This window comes from Anguilla anguilla, chromosome 1 (assembly GCF_013347855.1).
Source record: "Anguilla anguilla isolate fAngAng1 chromosome 1, fAngAng1.pri, whole genome shotgun sequence".
NCBI classification, from domain to species: Eukaryota; Metazoa; Chordata; class Actinopteri; order Anguilliformes; family Anguillidae; genus Anguilla; species Anguilla anguilla.
Genome location: NC_049201.1, coordinates 14,930,448 through 14,951,764, shown reverse-complemented (window position 1 = coordinate 14,951,764; position 21,317 = coordinate 14,930,448). Strand labels below are relative to the sequence as shown.

The 21,317-nt window shown below is 49.4% G+C and overlaps 1 protein-coding gene across 3 annotated transcripts in view; it reads left to right on the top strand.

The window, feature by feature from the left end:
- Positions 1–21,317, top strand: part of LOC118209322 (transcription factor IIIB 90 kDa subunit-like) — a 59,158-nt gene that overhangs the window by 29,361 nt on the left and 8,480 nt on the right. For all 3 annotated transcript variants that reach the window (XM_035384553.1, XM_035384562.1, XM_035384569.1), the window contains 4 exons: positions 12,293–12,354; positions 12,617–12,698; positions 13,049–13,104; positions 13,706–13,965. In XM_035384553.1, coding sequence (XP_035240444.1) covers positions 12,293–12,354; positions 12,617–12,698; positions 13,049–13,104; positions 13,706–13,965 — 460 coding nt within the window. The remainder of the gene's footprint in view (positions 1–12,292; positions 12,355–12,616; positions 12,699–13,048; positions 13,105–13,705; positions 13,966–21,317) is intronic.

Here is a 21,317-nt window from a genome sequence, read left to right as displayed (position 1 = left end):
CAAAGCGTTTTGTGACTGTTATCCTCTGCTTTCGTTTTCTGCGGCGGCCCAAGTTGTGCACAGCTGCAGCGTTAACTGCACTCCACACCTTCTTCACACCAAGCAGAAATTTTACAGGCGACTTTACGGGGGTGAAAAAAAAGCAGAGATAAACGCTTGAAGAACTGACTCAGCCTGGACTTCAGAAATCCAGCTCCGTGAAATCTTTGTTTGTGAAGATTTTTAAGCACACGGGAAGCAGTGTGTTTGGCTCCACACAAGCTCCACTGTGAGGGGAACCTCTTAAAGGGGACTATTACAGAGTCATATGCGTCATTGTATTGGCTTCCTTTCATCAGAGACCAGCACCCCCCCCCCCCCATTAATATTGGTTTCATTCTAATTTGGGTGTGCTGGGTTTGAACTTGAGGGTTAGCTTGAGGTTGTTCTGGTGTGTGGGGCCGGCCAGTCCAGCTGACGCACTTGACCACAGAAACAGTTTTTGGGTCATCCTGTCCAGGGTTTTACCCAGGGTGGCGGCACGGTGTTTGGCCTAAATAAAACTAAAAGAGTCTGATGTGATGACCTCGTTATGCCCAGATCCTATTTAAAGCAGAATCCTCTAGAGGAGGGAGACCAGATTTAACTGGGAAATTTCGTATCACCTTTAAAAAAAAAAAAATTGTAAGTAGTTCATGCTTATGCAATATCGGTGTGCCAGTCTTGCTGCTGAACCACTTACAGGAACATTTCCATAATGATAGACCCGTGAAAGCACCTTTAAGCCTGACCGCTATACTCGTTAGCTTTATTCACAAATAGCGTCTGACAGGGTTTCATGACTTGATTAGCAAATGGAAATATGTATTTATTTTTTTAAAAACATAATTTTAATGTTTTATTCAACATTCCCTTTTGCTAGAGGAGTCATGAATTTCAGTTAAAAAAAACATAACATCAGTAGTAAGCACTTTGCTAAGGTCAGGCACTTTGACTAAACCCTTATCGCAAATTAGAGACGCTGCACTAGCTATTGGTTTTTCTGGTCCGTTCTCAGCCAATCCAGCCATCGGGTACGAAGCTTGGGGTTTTAAAACGACGAGGGTGCTCCAGTGCCGTGATTTATTATTGTTCTATTCTTAAATCAAGGTCCCTGTGATTACCAGCATTCAGTAGTGAATTGGAGTTCAGCAGGTCCGTTTAGAGTCATGTCCGTAGTCGGGTGCGTTGCAGTTTTTTATTTTTATTTTTAGTTTTTTACTGCATTATGGCAGCCTGCCTTTTTCAGCCAGTGACTCATGCAGTCAAGCGGCCTCTCGCAATCAGAAAGCTTGTTATCGCTTATTACGGGTCATTGTATTGTAGTCTGTCAAATAAAAAAGGCCTCTCTCCTGGCTCCCTGTCGCGCTGATGGATATAAATACGTCTCACAGATGTGGGGATGTGCTTCGCCTGTCGTTCGGCGTCTGGAGCCACAGATCCAGACCACACAAATATTAGCCGCAATCAACTACCACCTGACCCCGCTATGATGTAATTAGACAGCTGCTTTACAATCACCCGGCTACCATGACATCACAGTTGGAGCCGTGCCATGCGCAGGGCCTTTGTCTCCCTCTTAAAGACGCAGGCAGCAGCAAAGTACAGGCCTGCCTGTTTTTAAGGGGAGCCTCTCGCTGCTCTGTATTTTTGTAACGTATGGCCTTTTTGTTTTTGTGTAGCGAGAGCCCGATGCTACTTTTAGTATCTCTGTGTGAAACAGCACCGGGAGGTTATGCAGAGTTTACTCGTTTCTTCTCACTGCAGAAGGGAATGGTGCTCCTTGGTGCTGTGATGCTGGTGAGCTGTTCAGCAGTAACGCAGGAGAGCACCAGCTCTTTGCAGAAGGGAACCATGCTTCTCAGTGCTGTGATGCTGGTGAGCTGTTCAGCAGTAACACAGGAGAGCACCAGCTCTTTGCAGAAGGTAATGGTGCTCCTCAGTGCTGTGATGCTGGTGAGCTGTTCAGCAGTAACACAGGAGAGCACCAGCTCTTTGCAGAAGGGAATGGTGCTCCTCAGTGCTGTGATGCTGGTGAGCTGTTCAGCAGTAACGCAGGAGAGCACCAGCTCTTTGCAGAGGCTCCGCTCGCGCCGCTGTTCTTGGATTAGCACTCCGATTGATTAACCCCATTGTTCATTCTCACCGCCGGCAGCTGGAGATGTTTAAATTATGCATCGAAGAGGCCGCGTCGTAGCGGTTAACCAAGCCTGAGGCGGTACAGTAGGTGTGCGGGCCCACAGATGGGACCGTGGGCAGCCTCTCGCCCCGCGCTGCTGTCCGCACCGGGCCACGCTGCGGGGGCCAGAGGTGAGGGGAGGGGGGACGGGCCTTTTGACCCAAAACCGCAGGTTCCCGTGCTGACCCCCGGCATGCACTGCCAGCCTCCCCCTGGGCAGCGTGCCACGCACATCAGAAGTTGTGTGTTTTCTAGGTCAGGCAGCCCGTCATAGAGTGAGTGCCAACCCTAATTTTCAAGTTCTGCATCCCCCCCCCCCCATCCGCTACGTGCCCCGAAGAAACAAACTGGAACCAGTTGAATCGGATAGGCCAGATTTTTGAAAAAGGGAACTGCACCTGAGCATAGCTTACCAGATGTTGCTTGAACGTCAGGTGTTACTTAATCAAACGGCAAACTGAATTAAGCGCTCTGTGCTGGTCTCAACAGCACAACATGTCTGCCCCACGGGCTACAACTGCGCAGACTCTGTGATGTTTACGCTTTACGTGCTTCAGAGTAGTTTGTACTTGTTCAATTTGGAGAGCTTATCTGGGAAACTAACATAAATTAATCATGTATTTACCGAACAAGACGACTTCACCAGATGACAAACCAAGGCTTGTCAGTTTGGATACATTTTCCATGCTTGTGTCACAGCTTTAAATGACACGGTAGCTTCTTGGTGATCTCGATGGCTGTTTTGTTCCGTGCGGTGTAGGCTACATTCAGTTGTTATCTGCACAGACAGGATTTAACTTCATAACATATAAAACAAACCATGTTCCTTTGAGTGTTACTTTGTGTGCTGTGTACAAACCCACAGTTCTCTCAGCCCTCATTGCTGACCAGTAGTGTTCTCTGAAGCTGGTTATGGGGGAAGAGAACATCCCAAATTGCGCTGCGGACACAGACCGTCCGTGCTCTGTGAAATTGCCGAAGCGAACCTTGAGAAAATGAACCGAAGGCCAGTTTCCAAACTTTGATTACACGTTTGTGTTCTCGCAAGCCTGAACAAACAGTGTGATACATTTATGAGGTGAAATGAAGTAAATCGGGTTTCTTTGTGTGAAAAGGCTATTAGCAGCTTCACAAGTTTCTGACGGGGTGACTGCGCCGAGTCCCTGTTCAGGCTACTCCCTATGCCTACAGCCTCTGCCTTTCCCCAGCGAATCCAGTCAGTGCTCTGCTCTTATGAAACAACCAACGGACAAAATGGGTTTTACTCGGTTCGGTTTTCTCCCTGCTCGGTAATGTCCTTTTATTGCAGTGCCTGCTACATCTCTGGAACTGTTTTAATGGAGATGCATCAGAGAGAGACACGAACACGGCTTCAGTTAAAACTCTGATGTAATGTATGACCTGCATTATGTGAGCCCGTCGTGATTCAACGCGGTCGGACTGGAGCTGGAGGTGGAAGGCTAAGGGAACAGTACGTTCATAACACTTGACAGCCAAGCAGAGAGGAGCATAATCGATTAAGCGCGATGCTGGAAAAATATGGCTGTGGGTAGTACGGTGCACATAGCATTTAACCCGTGCTGCAGGCTAAACCAAAAGAACATGTTTTTCGGTTTAATTTTACAATCATACGAAACCATAGACAGAAAATGTGCAGAATAGGATCAAGGCAAATAGGTGGGCATAGTGGTTTGTTAATAAATTCAAACATTATCAAAACTCAGCTCCACCTTGAAGCTGGATACACTCGTTGTCAGTTACTGAAACCTTTGTCCGAATGTAACTTTTACAAATATTTTGTTCACGTGACTTCATTGTGAAGTGAACACAACACAGACATACATTCTGCCACATTTAGAGAGGAAATGTCCTGTTTTGAATTTTGTTGCTAACTCCCAGGGCGGGCGGTTTGTGCTTTCTGCTAATGGCAGTTTTTTTTTTTTAAATCTCCGTGCGTAGAGTGGGGTGGGGTGGGGAGGGGCTGGAGCTGAGGGAGGGGCTATGTGAAGAGCCTCAGACAGCCGTAGAGCTGATAGCTCGCTGCACAGAGACCTTTAGAGTGCACACAATTCGCTGTACCTGCTTCCCATCCAGCAGTGGACAGTCTGCAAAATGTGGATCATGGGGAAGAGGGGTCCTCTGCTAGGTCTGTAACAGGAAAAGAATATCTGGCCAAATGTCTATGCCATGCTGAATCGCAAAAGAACCCCATTAAGGTCTTGCATACTGTATGGAAAGCTTATCCCATACTTGTATGTTGTACGTCGCTCTGGATAAGAGCGTCCGCTAAATGCCTGTAATGTAAATGTAATGTAATACTAAGTCAGTCGTAAATTTGTTTCAATACTAACTGTTACCATACACAGCTATGACTTTTGCTAGCTCCACCTAGGAACATTGCATAATGGCACTCATTACACAGAATGTAATTCTGTAAACCACTAGCAGTTAAAATGTTTTGCTACAAAAAGAGTAATTTGTGGTGGCAAAAAAGCAAGCAGCGAGCACTCACCCGTTTTTATTTATTTATTTATTATGATGTCACCTATAATTTGTATTTTGTAATTAAAATTAATTGCCTTAATGGTTTTGACAAACTTTGCCTACTCAGATCCTCCATTTGATCACTTTGGAATAGGTGTACCTGTTCCTCTCCAGAGTTCAGTAAGGCTTACATAATCTGTTTACTCAAAAATGTCACACCATGTTTTATCACCGTGTTTACTACGATAAGTGCGTTGTGAGTGGCAGCTTTTATTAGGCAGAATGGAATGGAGGCCAGAGCAGCAGCCAATGAAAATGCCCTGCTCTTGTCAGTTTGGCCTGGGGTTTGTGCCACTTACCGCGTCACGAGCGTAGAGGAGTTCTGTTCACAAGCACTTGGAGGATAAGCTGACTCTGGCCTTTGTTTTGTTTTTTTTAATCTCTCCTGTAATCCTTTGTGCCCTCTGAGAGCTGTAAATAAAGGGGGGGAGGGGAGGAGGGGCGGGGCTGTCTGCCTCCATGTGGAGTGCTGTGGGTCAGTGCTGTGCAAACACACCCCAGCCTCCTCCAGGAGCAGCCCAGACGGCCCAGGAGCAGCAGGTGGTTCAGCGGGAGAGTGGTCCGCTGGGGCCGGGCCGAGCCGAGGTGAAGGAGCCCTGCTTTAATAGGCCCGTCTGCGCTGCGTGGGTGTGGACCCCGCTCTTCACCCTCTATTTATTTAGTCTTCAGCGGGGTTTGAAACCGGGAGTGTAATGGACCCGAAAGTACCCGTTTCCCTGGGAAACCGTGAAAGCTTTAATGCCGTGCTTTAATGACTTGCATAAGTGTATTATAAGCGCTGTATTTTTTTTTTTGTTTTAACTTGCATGAAATCGCGGAGTGTTTTTGATAATCCGCAGTGTGGGTGAAGTCAGAGTTTATTAATATCCTAACGGCGATGATCTAAGCTGAAAGATATCGGAGCGCTCGCTGACTGATTTGCCCTCTGGAAGTGAAGAGATTTTGGGTGGGAGGGGGGTAGAGAGAGGCCTTTTTTCTTCTTGAAAAGAACAGGCTTTTTTTTTTACACAGGTGCAGAGATGAGAGGAGAAGCGGGGGTCGGGGGGGGGGGGGGCGCGCGGGGAGGAACTTAGCCTCTGTTTGCGCTCCCTGTAATTTAGAAGATCTTTGTAGAATTTTCCCCCTTTTTCCTTTTTTTTTTAAAAGACCGACGTGAGATTAGGCCGTTTGGTCTCTCCGTCTTCAGGAGGAGCGCACTCGTCCTCCAGCACCTGTTTTTCTTTCTTCGGTTGGGGGGGGGGGTTGTTTTTTTTCGCGGCGGACCCCTCCGCGGCGGCGTTATCTCCGACCGCATCACACGCTAAGCAGCGGCGGCGGCGGCTCGCGTTTCCCCCCTCGCCGCGGCGCTGAGCCGGCCTCTTCCGCCCGTGGAAAAACAGCCCACTCTCCGCCACCGAACAATCGAGCGGCCTGGCCTCCCCCGCGCCTCCCCCGCGCAGAGAGGGAACGCGCTCACGGGCCTCAGAGGCCACCGGGGGAAAACGCCCCGGGCCCCGGGCCCCGGATCTCTCCGCATGGCCAGTTGAGTCTCAGGGCTGCCGCTCTGCTCTTGAAGGTCTGCCAGTTCCCCGACTCCCACGGGACGCGATGAGGCTCGGTTTGGGGTGGGGGGGTGCGGGGTGGGAGGGGGGGTGTGTGGCGGTGGGGGTGGGGGGCGATTCGTACCTCCAGGCGAAGGCCATAGTGTGAACTTCACTCTGTGAAAGCCGTTCCTTTTTTTTTTGTTTCTGGAATGAAAGGGCTGGTAGTCTCGTGGACTGTGGAAACTTGAGGAAGCTCTCCCACTGAAGAACAATGACTGGCCCAGACATTGTTGGGCCTCTTCGCAGCCCTGAGTCTTAAACTGAAAGCGTGGGAATAAGGGTTTCGCAGTGACGACTGCACGTTGTGTTGCCGAATCGCTCTGTAGTGTGATATTTATGAAATCTCACGCTGCTCGATAATGATTTGGTGCATGGTATTGATTTTGATTTTTCTGTGGGTAAATGAAACCGATAATTGATTCTTTAATAAATCTCCAGCTCATTAGGCATTGTAAACATTTCTCTTGTTAGCTATGAACGTTTTTTATTTATTACTGCAGTAAGAAGAACCTGTTAGTATTGCTGCCGTTATTGTTTATTAATGCCACAAAACATAGCACTGTTTAATATGTTTTCCTTTTGTATAAACCTCTGAATTATTTTCCAATTTAGCTGGGTAAACTCAAAAGAGCCTGGAATAAAAGACCACCAGGCTTGCAGGAAGGCCACCTAAGCATCCAAACTACAAGTGACGCCCGTTTGCATTCCACCATTGGGTAAAACCTTCAAGTTTTAGTTGTTATAGGTTGTGGAATAAATAAATGAAAAAAGTAACCTTAAGAACGCAGTTGCTGTTGTCTAAATTAATTATGAAAAGGAACTGGGGTGAACACAATCGAGTCACATCAGTTCTAATCACTTTCAGCCCAGAGCACCACTCACTCTTGGTCCTACCAGAGTTGAGTGACATGCTTGGCTCCGCCCACTCTCCCCTCCCCTGGCCTTGAATGCGTTAGCACTCGCGTCAGGCTGATGGTGGTGTTGGCTCTGTCCACAGCTGGTGCCTGGGACCACTGCAAGGTTAATGCGCGTGGCCTTGAGTGCCCTTTTTAGACCCCTCCCTATCGGGCTGATCCCTCCTGTCCCACAGCTTGTTGGGGAGATAACCATTAGGGATTCCCCGAGGACCATTACAGTCAAATCTCACACGCTTTGCCAAGGCCTGGGGAGGGGGAGGCCCATTATTAGCAGGCTTTGACAAATACACAGTAAATCCAGCTAAATTATCAATTTCATTAAAAGCCATTTTTCCAAAGGACCATAGTGGTGGTCCTGTTGTTAAGTCAGTTTTGCTTACCCTCTACAGCAATTGGAGCAAAACCAATTTAATGGCTGCTATTATGCAATACTGATTATGCTCATTAAAATTCAGTCATATGCACAATTCATTATGTTCATTTTGCTGTACACATGCAGTTCATTACATTTAAGCTTGCCATTGAGGAAAGGATTTTAAGGGTGATTTATACATTTTTTTATAGATGGGCTACGTGTATTTTTACCAGACATCGTGAAAACAGTGCGTTTCCTTGGAACCTGATTAAAATGACAGTGTATCTCTTACAAAGAACCATTTGAAAACCATTTGGAAGTACCTCTTAAAAGCCCTTTGTCATAGGTTACAATGGTGAGTTGACACGGTTAGTTCTTTTGTTATATTTGTAAAGCTGTGGGTGTATGGACAGGCCCTCATATTTACTCAGTGTGAAAGCGCATCTACACCGCAGGGTTGCCAGAGTGGATGCTTTTTATTCGGGTCTCTCGCAGTGCTCGGCTGCACGGGTGAGTTCTGACTGGTACTGGTCACCCCTGTGCCATTTGGGTTACAGGCGCTGTTGCAGCTCTGTCGTGCTGCCGAACCCTGCCTGCCTTGACCCTCTGGGCCTGCCGCCCCCCCTCCTCTCCCCACAGACCCCGAAAGCCCCAAGCAATCTGTGAATTTGCCCCCGTAGAGTGTAGCGGCTGCGGCCAAACGGGGAAGAGTGGGGCCTTCGGCGAGGGCCAGGTCAGCCAGCGCTCTCCGTGAACGCCGTGGCGTCTTCGGTCTCTCTCTAGCGCGGCTCGCCGTGACATTCTGTTACTTTCTGGAGCCGTGGCGACCCGCTCAGCTGCGCTCGGGACGTGAGCGCCCACCCGCACGGCGGGGCCGGGGTCCTGTGAACGCGCCCTCTCCTCCCGCGCCGGCGCTCGGTTCGCCGTTCCCAGCCCGCTCCTACCCACACAGGAGAGGGCGGCCATTTTAAATAAGCATAAGAATGGAACTGGAAGCCTTTCCCTTTCATACCAAACACAGAGGTATTTGTGGCAATTGTACAATGAAAGCCCGGCGCTGAGAAAAGATTTTTGATACTGTGCCAAATAACCCGGAAAGTGCGGTCGAACGCCTAAAAAGCTTTCCACAAAGGGCCGCGCGGCACATTTTCTCCACCCGTTCGGGGATAATAAGCTAAGGGACGCCGCTGGAACGCGTGAAAGGGTGATGCGGACGGGCCGCGGGGCTGTGGGCCGCCTTTTGTCCCTGGCTATTATAGACCCATTCTTCCGAGCCACCTCTGGCTGATTGCCGCGGTGTAGCAGCAGCTCCCACTGGAGCATTACCCACTTCCTTCCTGTGATTGTGGCCGTTCGGCGCTCGGCTCTCCAGCCTAACAGCTAGCCGCCGCCGCCGCCGCCGCGATCGCTTTTGACCTACCCCACCGGGCCCGTGTGGCCACTGGTGAAGGTTATAAGCTCATTCCCTGAATGCTCTTGAGTCACCCACAGCTCAATATCTCCATTATTGCGTGCATCCCATTTGAGGTTCATATTGAGTTTACCTTTCCCAAGAAAAGAAAAGTCTGAAGAGACCCTTACAAAAGCATGTAGCTGAAAGTGGTGAACTCTCAAGTGCCTCTTGAGAGGAACAGAGCGATAAAAGCTGGGTGAATTTAACTAAATCCATTTCCTATGGTTTTACTAAACCTATCCAAACCCCATGCGCATGTGTAGCCACCTCATATCCTGCTGGCACGTGAAAGCGCTGATGTCCTTGCCTGGACGTTATTTCTGTCTTGTGTAGATAGTACTTGCGGTTTATCTGTCCTCCCTGTCCGTGTGTGCTCTCACTGCCTTGAGTATTCCTGCCTCTTATCAGCCCCTGCACTTCATTAAAGGGGAAGTCTAAGATGGGGCTGACAGATTGCAGCCTATTTCAGTGACTCTTAGAGAGTCTTTAAAAGTCTCTCCAGCGTTTCCTTTGCTCCTCCCCCTCCCATGTGCCTCCTGGTGTGAGCGCAGTGCCATCCCAGTGATTAGGAGCAGTGACCCCCCCCCCCCCTTCCCCCCCGCCTCATAAAATATGCTAACGGTAAGGTAAATCCATGCGCATTCCGTGGCAGGCCTGGTGAAACGTCCTTTGATATTCGCCTGCTGGAAGTGAACATCTGCTGGGGTCCTGACCGGTAAAAGCGGATCTAAATCACTGCAGTATTGCAGCATTGTTCCCCCTGCAGCAGCGGAGTGGGGGGGGGGGGGGGGGGGGTATTTTACTCGTACACCTGCCCGTTAATTACCTGGGAAATCTGTCTTCGGTGCGCACGCGGCGGCTTTGAAGCGCGTGCCTGTGTAGGGCGCGCGGCCCAGAAACGCCGTTTGAAAGTGTTACATAAAGAGACCTTGAAATTGTTGAAAGATGTTAAACGCTCCTGTCATGTTTTTTGAACAATAGTCCCCTTCTCTTTGAGTGAAAGCGGAATTGTGTTGCCGGGTTTTCACGAGAACTGTTTTTTTCCTTTTTTCTCCTTTGACGTGGAAATGAATGTCAGTTCAGAAATAACAAGTAAAACATTCCCCCCCCCCCCCCCTCAGTGTTTGTCTGAGAGCTCAAAAGTCGAAAAGCCAAGACTGGTAAACCGATATGTTTGTGTAGGCCTCTGTGCGTTGGGTCATACGTGCCTGCTGAAAACAGATAGGTGTATAACAGAAATCCAGCTCAGTCAGAGCCAATGCCCATAAGAGTCAGCCTCGGTTTCATGTCCTTGGTAACAGTAACCCTGACATCAGAGTTACTGAGCTCTGAAATCCTAACGAATAATTGGTCCCTGATTATCCATTATAGCTCTGAGGTGAATTCACACACTGCAGCCCTAAGTTTACTGAATGCTGTAAATATATATATAAATATATTCTGTAAATATATTCTGCCGCATTCTCATTACTTTATCCTTTTTGCCTCACCGTGTGAAGCTTGACCATAGCGTAATTCTTTGGGAATATTTCATTTTTATCACTTCTCGGTTTATTCTTGCTCTTGCGTTTTTACATTTGTTCTGCATGGGTAAGCTTAGCTAATTGGCTTAATACTGTGTAAGGGTGAGCAGTAATAAATGAGCTTGTTACTTGAGAATTGTGCTAGCCTCTGACGGGTAAATTTGTTTTGTAAAGTCAGTTTTGGAACTAATTGACTAGATACTGATAAATGAATTGCGCAAATGTTACTGCTATATTCCATTTAGAGTAGAAGTTGGCGTCAACCTGTCATATTAAGTAAATAAGCTAGTTTAACTAGTAAATGACTACATTGTATTTGTTAATGCTAAGAAATGGACCAAAAGGAGAAAGTTGTCATTTCTGAGGCAGCTGAGGCAGCTCTGATGCATCCGGCACTAGCAGTGCCTCAGTGAGGGTGAAGATTTGCATTTAGCGAGAGCTGGAGGAGCCTCTAAGGCTGTGAAATGGCACTAGATTATCCTTAACGGGCTAAGCCATTCTGGCACTGGGGCATACCTGTCCCCACCTGTACATTTCATGTAATATATCATAATGTGGATATATACTACTCATATCACATACCTGTGACATGGATATTCACTACATGGCCAAACGTATGTGGACACCTGACATTCCAACCTCTCCTCTAAAATTATGGGCATTTATATGGAGTTGGTCCCCCTTTTGTTGCTATTACAACCTTCACTCTTCTAGGAAGGCTTTGTATTAGAGTTGGAACGTTGCTGCAGGGATTGGCTTTGATTCTGTCGGAAGCGCATCAGTGAGGTTGGGCACTTATTAGGCAATTAGGCCTGGCAGTTGGATGGGTTTGAGTTCAGGGCCAAAGGTGTTGGATGGGGTAGAGGTCAGGGCTCTGTGCAGGCCAGTCAAGTTCTTCCTCACCGATCTCAACAAAATAATTTCTATATGGACCTCATTGTGTGCCCAGGGGCATTGTCATACTGAAACAGGAAAGGGCTGTTCCCAAACTGTTGCCACAAAGTTGGAAGCACTGAATTGTCATGAATGTCATTGCATTAAGATTTGCCTTCACTGCCCCAGACAAAGAGGTGCCGAGATACTTTTGGTAATATAGTGTATAATATCTGTACGTTTTGAGTTGCACCTAAATAAATAAATTAAATTTATTTAGTAAACCTTGATTTGTTATCTTTTTCAATCACTATCAGTATTTTCAGGAGTCTTTGGTTTTTCTAGCCTGTACAGAAGTGACTCATCTGTGGATGTATTTTTTTTTTCCAGTCTTGCTGTCATTTATGATGAGAAAAGTTTACTTGATTAGAAAAATGTCCCTGAGCCTCTCTTGGATTGAGGCTGGCTTATGAAGATTTTAGGTTGATATGAGTGCATGATCATATCAGCGAGTCTCTTAAAATTGAAAAGTCTGAAAACATTATGAATTCCTATCACTGTTAAGCCTATTAGCTGTAATTATACGGAGTTGCGGTGTACATATTTACTGATAAAACTGAAGCCAATTCTTTTGCATTTTAATGTTTGAAAGTCGCGTGGGCCCCAATCAGCCAAGAAGATTATCTTTCCCGTGTTATTGAAATGAGCTCTCCGGTGAATTACCTGCGTGGCATTGTGCCTGAAATAATCTCAAGTCACGCCTGAGGGTGCCTGGTTTTGCAAACAGCAGAAAAACAGGCAAAATAGAGCCTTGTTACCCAACGCTGAACCCATCCTGTCTTTTCAGACGTTACCTCGGAAAACGGAGACTTGGACCTGAGCGGCATTGACGACGACGAGATCGAGAGGGTGCGTGGGCGCTTCTTGCTACGTGTCACTTCCTTTAAAGTCTAAAACTGTCCACTGACACCGGCCTCGCATTGAAACCCAATACCTCACAATAGTATTATCTTAAGACTGCGTATTCTGTTGTAGCCATTTCTTTTTGTTCAGTTGTCACTGTCTGAATGCTGTTGTTCGTAGTTACTGTAGCCTTGCCATCTGTTCGTCCCTCTCAGCGGTGACGCGAGTCTTTCCTGAGGTGGCTAATTGTTTTTTTTCCTTTATGTAGTATATCCTCGATGACAAAGAGGTTCAGATTAAGACTGAGCTATGGATGAAGCAGAACGCTGACTACTTACAAGAACAGAAAGGTAAGAGAGGCATTGCTGGGTGGGTGTGGGGTTCTCCCTGTGCCTAAACATGATGTGAAGATTTAAAACAAATGTCAAGGTTTGTTTTGAAATCTTCAAGGCGTTTTTCATTTTGAATATGTGATGTTTCACATTGAACAAAAGAATAGCCAATAAGGATTTGCTACAGTTCATTTTTAAACTGAGTGGATAATGTAATGATGGAATACTAGTCTCGGTATTGGTTGATTCTGTTCAGATATATGGCATGCCAAATGTTTTATTGCGTACCTGTTTAAGAGTGTTGCGATGTTGCCGTTTTCTTTATCTCGATTACATTCCAAAAGGTTAATGTCGATCCTCCCTTTCAGAAAAGGAAGCTAAGATAGCAAAAGAGAAGGAGCTGGGAATCTACAAGGAGCAGAAGGTAAGGGCCTGGCTCAGCTGCAGCAGCGTGGAGACTGAGCCCTCCTGACTAGCCACTACTGCTGACACAAAGCAGTTGTGTCTAAGTGTGTGCATATTTTCCAGTTCAGTAGCTTTGCTCCAATTTCACATCAGGTTTTGGCAGCAGTGGTGCCCTTTGTTAACCTGACATCTGTACAGTGTTTTTAACTAGATGGATTAACTGGACTGCAGCAGGTATTTAATGAGGTGTGGAGACTTTTTGATGGCGAATCCAGAAACAGTATGCGTTATTCATAAACCCCACCCCCTCCCCCTTGTCATTATAGTTAAATTAGATTTCTTTTCCACCCCAAAATAACGGAACAGCAGGTCAGGGAACTTAGCATAAAAGTTGCCTATTTACATTGACTGTAGCGCCTTATTTAAATTAAATTATCCTTAACTCAAGAAAACTGACTTTGAGCTGCTGAGGCTTATCTCCGTCTGGTACCAGCAGAGTGATTTTAGCCTGCAGGCTAATTCAAGGAGTCCACTAACATTTGGCATGAGATGAAATTGAGAGCTTAAGTATGTGATGTAAACATGATTTCGGTGTGCCCCTGTGTCCGTGTCTGCTGCAGCCCAAGAGGTCGTTGAGGAAGCGGGAGCCGATCCGGGCCAACACGGCGGGCGAGGCCATCGAGAAGATGCTGGAGCAGAAGAAGATCTCCAACAAGATCAACTACGACGTGCTGCGCGACCTCGACAAGAAGGGCGGCAGCCCCGCCCGGCAGCCCGAGGAGTCGCCGGGCAGCCCCGGCGCCAGGAAGCCGCTGATCCGCCGGAGGCAGGCCAACAGCAGCCCCAGCCTGGCCGCCGCCGTCGGCAACATGGGAAAGAGGTAGGAGCGGCAGGGCCTGACCAGGCCGCCCAACCTTGTACCTGGAGATGTACCGTCCTGTACTTTTTCAATCCATCCCTAACGATGCACGCCTCATTCAACTGCTAGATACCTTGTTAAACCCCTAATTGGTAGAATCAAGTGTGCCTAATTAGGGTTGTAATGACAACCTTCAGGATATTAGGTCTCCAGGAACAGGGTTGGACAACCTTTCCTTTGGGCATGGCACTCTACTCAGTTGTACCCTGCCAGAGCTCAGTGGCCACCATGTCCAGCAGCCTAACTCAGTGAACACTATCGCACTCTGCACTCGGGGGGTGGGGGGTGGGGGGTGGGGGGGGGGGGGCGGTGGGATTAATGAGAAAGGGACAAAGAAAGGGTGGATCTCTCCTTTGGGAGTCGAGAAGGAGCTGCCTCATGCCCAAGGGTGTCAGTGAGTCTGGAGCAGATTGCAGCCCCAATGAGTGAAACTGAAAGTCCAGCTCCGCTGGATTTGGGTAGATGTGGTCTGTGTGTTTCCCGCCGTGGCGAGAGAGATTGGCCGTGGACACGCCCGGCGAGCCGCGAGCCCCCCGCCCGTGGCGCAGGAGAAGCGGGGGCCGCCGCGAGGGCTTTAACAGGATTATCGTTGCTCGCGGCAACGGCGCTTCGCCCTTTCAAGGCTCCGCGGCGGTGGCGGCGGAGGCTGGGCCGCGCGGCCGGCTCCCGACGCCTCTAAGCCGCGGCGCCTTCTCTCTCATAACGATGATCCGGCGTTTTCCACCACTGCTAATCTGCGCGGACAGACGCCGCTTTTGAAGACCGCGAGCATCACATCCATCACTGCTGGGGGATTCTGCTTCCTGCACTTTCCTAGCACTAACACACACACACACACGCGCGCGCGCACACACACACACACACACTCCGTAGTGATCCGTCAGTCCGTTTCCAACAGAAATTAATCCGTAGCCTGGTCTGGGGTTGCACTGGAAGGACAGCTTCCGCTGTTATCTAGCACTGCATGCGGAGGGAATTTGTTTCGTATCCAATTAATACTCTGCTTGGGTTCTGAACGCTGATGGGAAGAGAATCAGACCGATGAATGGCAGGAGCCTCGTCCACTGAGTGAGATGGGCGGGTTCATTCCCGTGTGAAAGGGAGTCGCTTGCTCTTCCTCTGGGCTCTTTGGAGTAATGGATATGGAGGTCACAGCCTCTCCTATGGCAGCTCACCTTCACCTCCACTGCACGTGCTCCACAGGCGACGTTCAGTTCTAGACTGCCCCTCCTACCTGCGATTAAAATCCATTCTGGTGAGAGAAGTGGTTCTGTGGGCTTGGCACCCCGCTGACCTCACGTCTCACTCTGTCATTCCCCATCATTGTAGGAAGCAGCTGTGGGCTTGGAGGGGGAAGTCTCTCCTGCAGGGTCTTTGGGAGCAAACTGTGTTGGGAGTAAATCACACAGGGAGAGGGTCACGTACAGGGACCTCAGTCACAGTGTTGCACAGTGACTCGGGTGGGAAGTCATTCACACACATCTCATCTCAACATTTGGCCAATCGCATACTAGTCCATGGGCAAGTTAAGGCTTTGTATCCTGTCAAGAGAGTGGGTTGTTACAGAGACGCGGTTCTGATACCGTACAGACCAGACGGTTGTGTGTCTTAGCTGGGGGCTTGTTTGAGGAGGTAGCTAAGTCACCGTGGTGCAATGCTGCTGTATGAAGTGGACTGTGGAGGGATTGTATGAGTTTTGGGGATTGGATTTGGGCTGAAAGGATGAGTTCTGCTGCAGGCAGTGTTACCGGGGTCTGGGAGCCTCTCGCTCCAGCCCTCTGGATTCATAGTGATGCTGAGCCCATCACACCCGTGCTCTCCATCATCGTACCTTTAAGGATCAAGATGGTGATCAGCATTTGCTATAGCAGTTGCTATGTGCTGGCTTATTATGGTACATGGAAGAATTTTTGTATTACCTTTAAATGTTGAGTGATCGGTCCCTTTAAATAGGAGGGAAATGCCAGAAGACGCTTGGGGAAAGTTTGCTAGCATGTCTACAGTTGATCACAGTCGGGAGGAAGAAATGTCAAAATAATTATTCTCAGTTCCGTTTTGACATTAGGAATAACGTAAAAGCATTTTGTGAGATTTACATGTTTGTGCATAAATGATTAAGACTCATACCAGAGTATACAGTCGAATTTCAGTTTTATTTATGAGATTTTTTCCCCTCCCTCCCCTGTGTGACGTTTGGACTCGGCCGCAGTCGGGCGTCTCTCTTGGGGAGGCCTGCCCTCGTAGTCCGTCACGGCTGCAGCGAGGCTGTGAGGCTGGGCATCTGGTAGCAATTTGCTGTTCCCTTCTGCGAGAAGCCCTGGAGCCACGGTGGGCCCGGCCTCCTCTCTGCGCTAACCTCTCGGCGCTAACGGCTTAAAAATAACCGGCTTGTGTAAATTTAGCTTGAAAAGGAGTGACAATGTGGAACAAATTAGACAATAAACATATATTTAGTTGCAGTGCCCAGGCCTAGCGCGAGCCCCCACACCCCCCCAACCCCCCAAGAGTATGGGAAAGTGTCTGGATCTTGAGAAGAGGAAGAAGAAAATTTGCCCCCTCTTTTTTTTTGTGTGTGTGTGTGTGTGTGTGTGTGTGTGTGTGTGTGTGTACACAACTCAAGTCCATTCATGAGGGTTGAAGTGACTGCATCCCATTCCGGAAGCCTATGAGTATGCTTCGTTCTACAAAATGGCCACTGCTTGTATCTCACGGTACATGCTGGTATACCTAATGTATTTCTCCAACTTACAATATGTTTTTTGTTTTAATTTATTGAAGTGGACAAGATCAGAGTCTGCTTTTACCTTTTACTTTTTCTTCACGAGAATGGCTTCTTTTCCTTATAGTTTCCCAGTCTTTTTGTTTTTTCCCTCTAAAAAGCATTTCCAACAATGAATCATTGATGTACATCAAAAGGGTTATTGAATCATTCATAATATACATTCAGCACTTGCCTTTTTACTGAATGGGAGTATGTTTCCCAAGCTTTTAAAGTCTGTAACCTTTCCATTGAAAAGCAAAACCTTGCACTCCCCCCCACCCCCCCCACCCCCGTACAACAAGCGCTTTAGCTCATGTGTAAAGTCTTATTTTAGCAGGTCTCGCTTTTAAAGTCTTGGCAGGGCTGCAGTGGAGTTCAGAGGGAATTATGCAGTCACTTTTTTGGGCAGGCGTATCAGAGCGGTTTGGCCACTGCGTGTTACTGGTCTCTCCGGCCGGTCCCTGACCTGACCGTTCCCACTCCCTGTGAAAGTGTCGTGTTTCTGTGAAGGGCTGGGGGGGGGCGAGGGGAGGTGGAGGAGAAGCAGACCTGACAGTAAATCCATTGTGCGCGGTGCGGCTCCACTGACTGGCACACTGCGCCATTGTACCCCCTTCCTCAGGCCTCTTCCCCAGGGCTGGGCCTGGAGCTTTCCCACCCCCCCCCCTCCGACGGTCACAGGGCTGCACAGTGCTGCACCGCAAGCCCCCCCCACCCCCCCTCAGCCCCCCGCAGCCCCCCGCAGCACGCCTCCCCAGCCAGCTGCCAAACAGAGCCCCTGTGTTCCCTCTGCTCTGGCAAAGATGGAAAAGCACTCTTCCAGAAATAGCCAAGATAATTGCCCTCCAGTGTTTTTTCTTCTCCTTCATCTGTTCCCTCCTCCTTCGCTGAATGTAGTTTCTTTTCTTTTTTTTCGTACTTCTCCATTCCTGACTTCAGGAAAACTTCTGTGCATATTTTTATGAAGGAGGGGGGTTTCGTGTTGGGTTTTTGAAGTGGAGATGTGCTGTGATCGAAAAGAAAGTCTTAAAATAACCAGGGGGACGGGTTGGCTGCAGTGACAAACGTTTAAGTGTTCCGTGTACTAAGAACAAGCTGAGAAACCGGCCCCCCACTGTGTGTGTGTGTGTGTGCGTGTGTGTGTGTGTGTGTGTGTGTGTGTGTGTGTGTGTGTGAGTGTGTGTGTCCGCATGCGTGCATGCTGTTGCTTTATTTTGGATCCTGCTGAATGTTGCTGGTCTTTAACCTTTACTTATGCTGACTAAGCAAAAATTGTTCCCCTGCAGTGGAGATGCTTTTTCTGCATGCAGCACGAGCGGCATGCTAAGCAGCTAGCCACGACTCACCTGCCTGCCTCTCCCTGACCCGAGTGCCTCCTCATACCTCATCCACCTTTTAACTTAATACCAGCAGGAGTGGTTAATCCCCCAGCAGCTTTACAGTTCTGACTCTGGCAGTAGCTTAATCTGCAGACTTAAGATCTCATTTAATATGCCACAATTATTGTTTCATCGCAAGAATGGCTTTTGTGCATGAGCTGGGAACAGATTTAAACGTTTTAACGTTGTCCTCCAAACAGTTCTGCGGGTATATCATGATATTGTTTGCAGTGAGTGACTACGGGAAAATGGGTTATTTCTCTTCAGTATGCGCAGGCATATTTCTGCCAGTCCTCATAAGCCTTGCAGTTCTGAGATGCCTTCACAGCACGTGGCTTAAAGTAGCTGCCAGATAAACAGGTGCCCAGATTGCTTTTACAGACTCTGTTTAAGAAATTATTTTTCATTTCCCTGCCGTGTTAAGGATCTGTAATTTCCTTATGAAATTTTCTAGTTTCCACACGGGCTCCTCTGATCTTTTTTACTGCTGCTCCAGCAACCGCTAAGTGCTTCCAGCAGCAGCAGCAGCAGCAGCAGTAGCGGCGGCGGTGGCGGACCTAGCGTTCGGGGGCAGGATTTAATTGCAGCGGACAGAAACATTAAGGTCAGGCGGTTCCCCTCGCAGCGCAAGGACTTTCCTCACCGCTCAAGGTGGGGAGCGCCGCGTGTCGCCGTGGAGACCGGGACCCTTGGCCGGGGAATGCGACCCTGGCCGGCGTCGGCGACGTTCCGGGAGCACCGCCGTCCTGCCAGGTGGCTGAGGCCTGCGGTTCATTAGCCTGTCAGTGCGCCTGACTGTTTTGCTCTCAGGACCCTTTGCATTTTTGCTACTTGCCGTTAGCATTTTCTTGCTCTCCCAGCTCTTTGCACTTAACAAATTATACCTGTGAACCGTTCAACATGCTTTGCTGATGGGGAGATGCACTATCGAATTCCCTGTGGTCCATGAGAAGTGTGGCTGTTGAATTACAAGGCCCAAGTAAGAGTCTGCATGCGGCTGTGGTCTCTTCCCCTGGCTGGTCAGTACTAATGGGTTGGAGATTAAAGGCTGTGTAATGCACCATGAACCATTACCTCACTACCAGTGTCCACTCATTCCTGGTGATGTCAGCTACTCAATCAGGAAATGCAGGACCCTGCCAGATATTCCTTTCTGTGTGAGTTGTGACTGAAGCTTGCCTCCCAATATCTTCTTAAATCTTTTTTTTTTTTTTTACTTTTTTTTATTGCTGGCGAGCTTCTCCTGGCAGAATAAAATGTCTCACTCAAGTTTTTTCCCTTGTCAGTTTGTCAAGTTTGATTCCTGTCTGTAAGTCTTAGTCCCACCTGTGCCACAGCTTTTCAGCATGTCCCACACACCCAGAATAGAACTTTTCATCTCTTCGTGGGGATTTTTGCAGCGAGTCATTTTTTCCAGACGTGCGAGTGAACTCCAGATTGTCCCCGTTTGGCCTTTTCCCGCTGCGGTCCCATTGGACGTGGGCCAGTTAAGAACGTGCTGCTGGACCGGGAGACCGGCGGTCTGCTGGAAGCTGTCAGTGATCATCCGTGCGCCTCCCGTCTGACCTGCGGGAACAGAGATTGGGGGAGGGGGACGGGAGAGGGGGGGGCGTCCCGCTGCTCTGTCCCTTTGTTTGGGCCTGTGACTCAGGCCCCTCGTCTGGCTGAGCCCCCTCAGTCTGAGCGCTCAGGAGCCGCTTCCCGCTGACGGGAACAATATGTTCGGAGCCCGAGGAGACGGCCGCCGCCGCCGCCGCGCGCTAGCGGGGGACTCCGAGCCCATGTGACCGCGCCGGGGTCGTCTGCGAGGCTCTCCGGCCGCGGGGTCCGCACTGAGCCGCGGGTAAAGCCCTCAGAGGAGACTTTACCGCCGGACGGTGCGGAGCCGGCGATGCCCGGGACTCGTGGGTGAGCAGCAGGAACTTTTCTCCTCTCATCGAACCGTTAAACGAGTCGGGGTTACGGGCGTGAAGAGAACGCGTTCGCGTCCTCCAACCGCTGCGGCATAAGAGAGAGCGATTGTCTCGGCCGTCTGGCGATTAATTCTTCGCCGGGGAGCATCAAAACTCTCATTTAGTCCCGGGCCGGTGCAGGGAGGCGCTTTTCGCACATTAAAGAGAGACATTTGAAAAGGGAGGGCGGTTCCAAGCGCTCTCCCGGCTTTGCCAGAGCTGCTGGAGGAGACCGGGGCCCGGGCGGGGAGCGGCCCCCCTGTGAGCGGGGCTGAAAAGCCCCTCTGTCCTCTCTGAGGCGCCTCTGATTAGCGGCGCTAACGGAAAGCCCCAGACACGTGGGCCGAAACCACCAACGGCCTCTCCGCCAGTTTGAACATCAACAGCCCCGTCGACTGGAGAGCGGCAGAATAACATTAACGTGGGGGCCGGGGGGGTGGGGTGGAGGGGGGGGGGGGGGGGGGGTTTGGTTGAGAGAGGCTTGCTGGCCTCTCCGCCACACCGGCCCGGGATAACAGCGCTCGGATTGAGCGCTCGGAGAGACAATAGCGGGATTTTTTTTCGCAGGCGACGTGAACAATCCCTGCCCCCCTCATGACCCGCTGGAGGGCGAGAGCTCATCGCTCAGGCTCCTGCCTCCCCCCCCGTTAGCCCCCCCCTTCTGTGGGCTGGTGAGACTGCGATAAGACCGGGGGCAGCGGAGGTAAAATCGCATATGAATGAAATCTGCCAATGCAACGTGCAAAAAAAAAAGGATGAGCGCGTGCACTAGACACTATGCAATCACACTTAGCGCTGAGCCTGAAATGGATGGTCCTCCGAGGAGAGCTTGTTTTTTTTTCCCCTTTTCCTTCTCCGTTTTGAAAGATGGCTCTCCGGCTCCAGCTCCAGTTAATCTTTGTCCACAGTGGGGGACACAGAAAGGTCACAGGAGCTGCCAGGACTGCGATTAATCGAGTCTGGACCCTTTCTGGAGCTGCGTCCACAGAGGTGTCGGGCCTGCGCGTCGAAACCGTGTGAAAGGGGCGTTTGTTAGCCCGTACTTTCCGCATGTAGGCCAGAACCGCAGAGGGACGCAGCCTCCTTCCTCTCTTAAATAAAGAGAATACGCGGTTGGCCAGACACCTGCCTCGTCCGTTTCCTGATTTTTCAAACGTCGAGCGGATGGCGCCCGTTGGAGGAGAATCAGCTTGTCCTTCTCGTCAACTGTAATCCTGATGC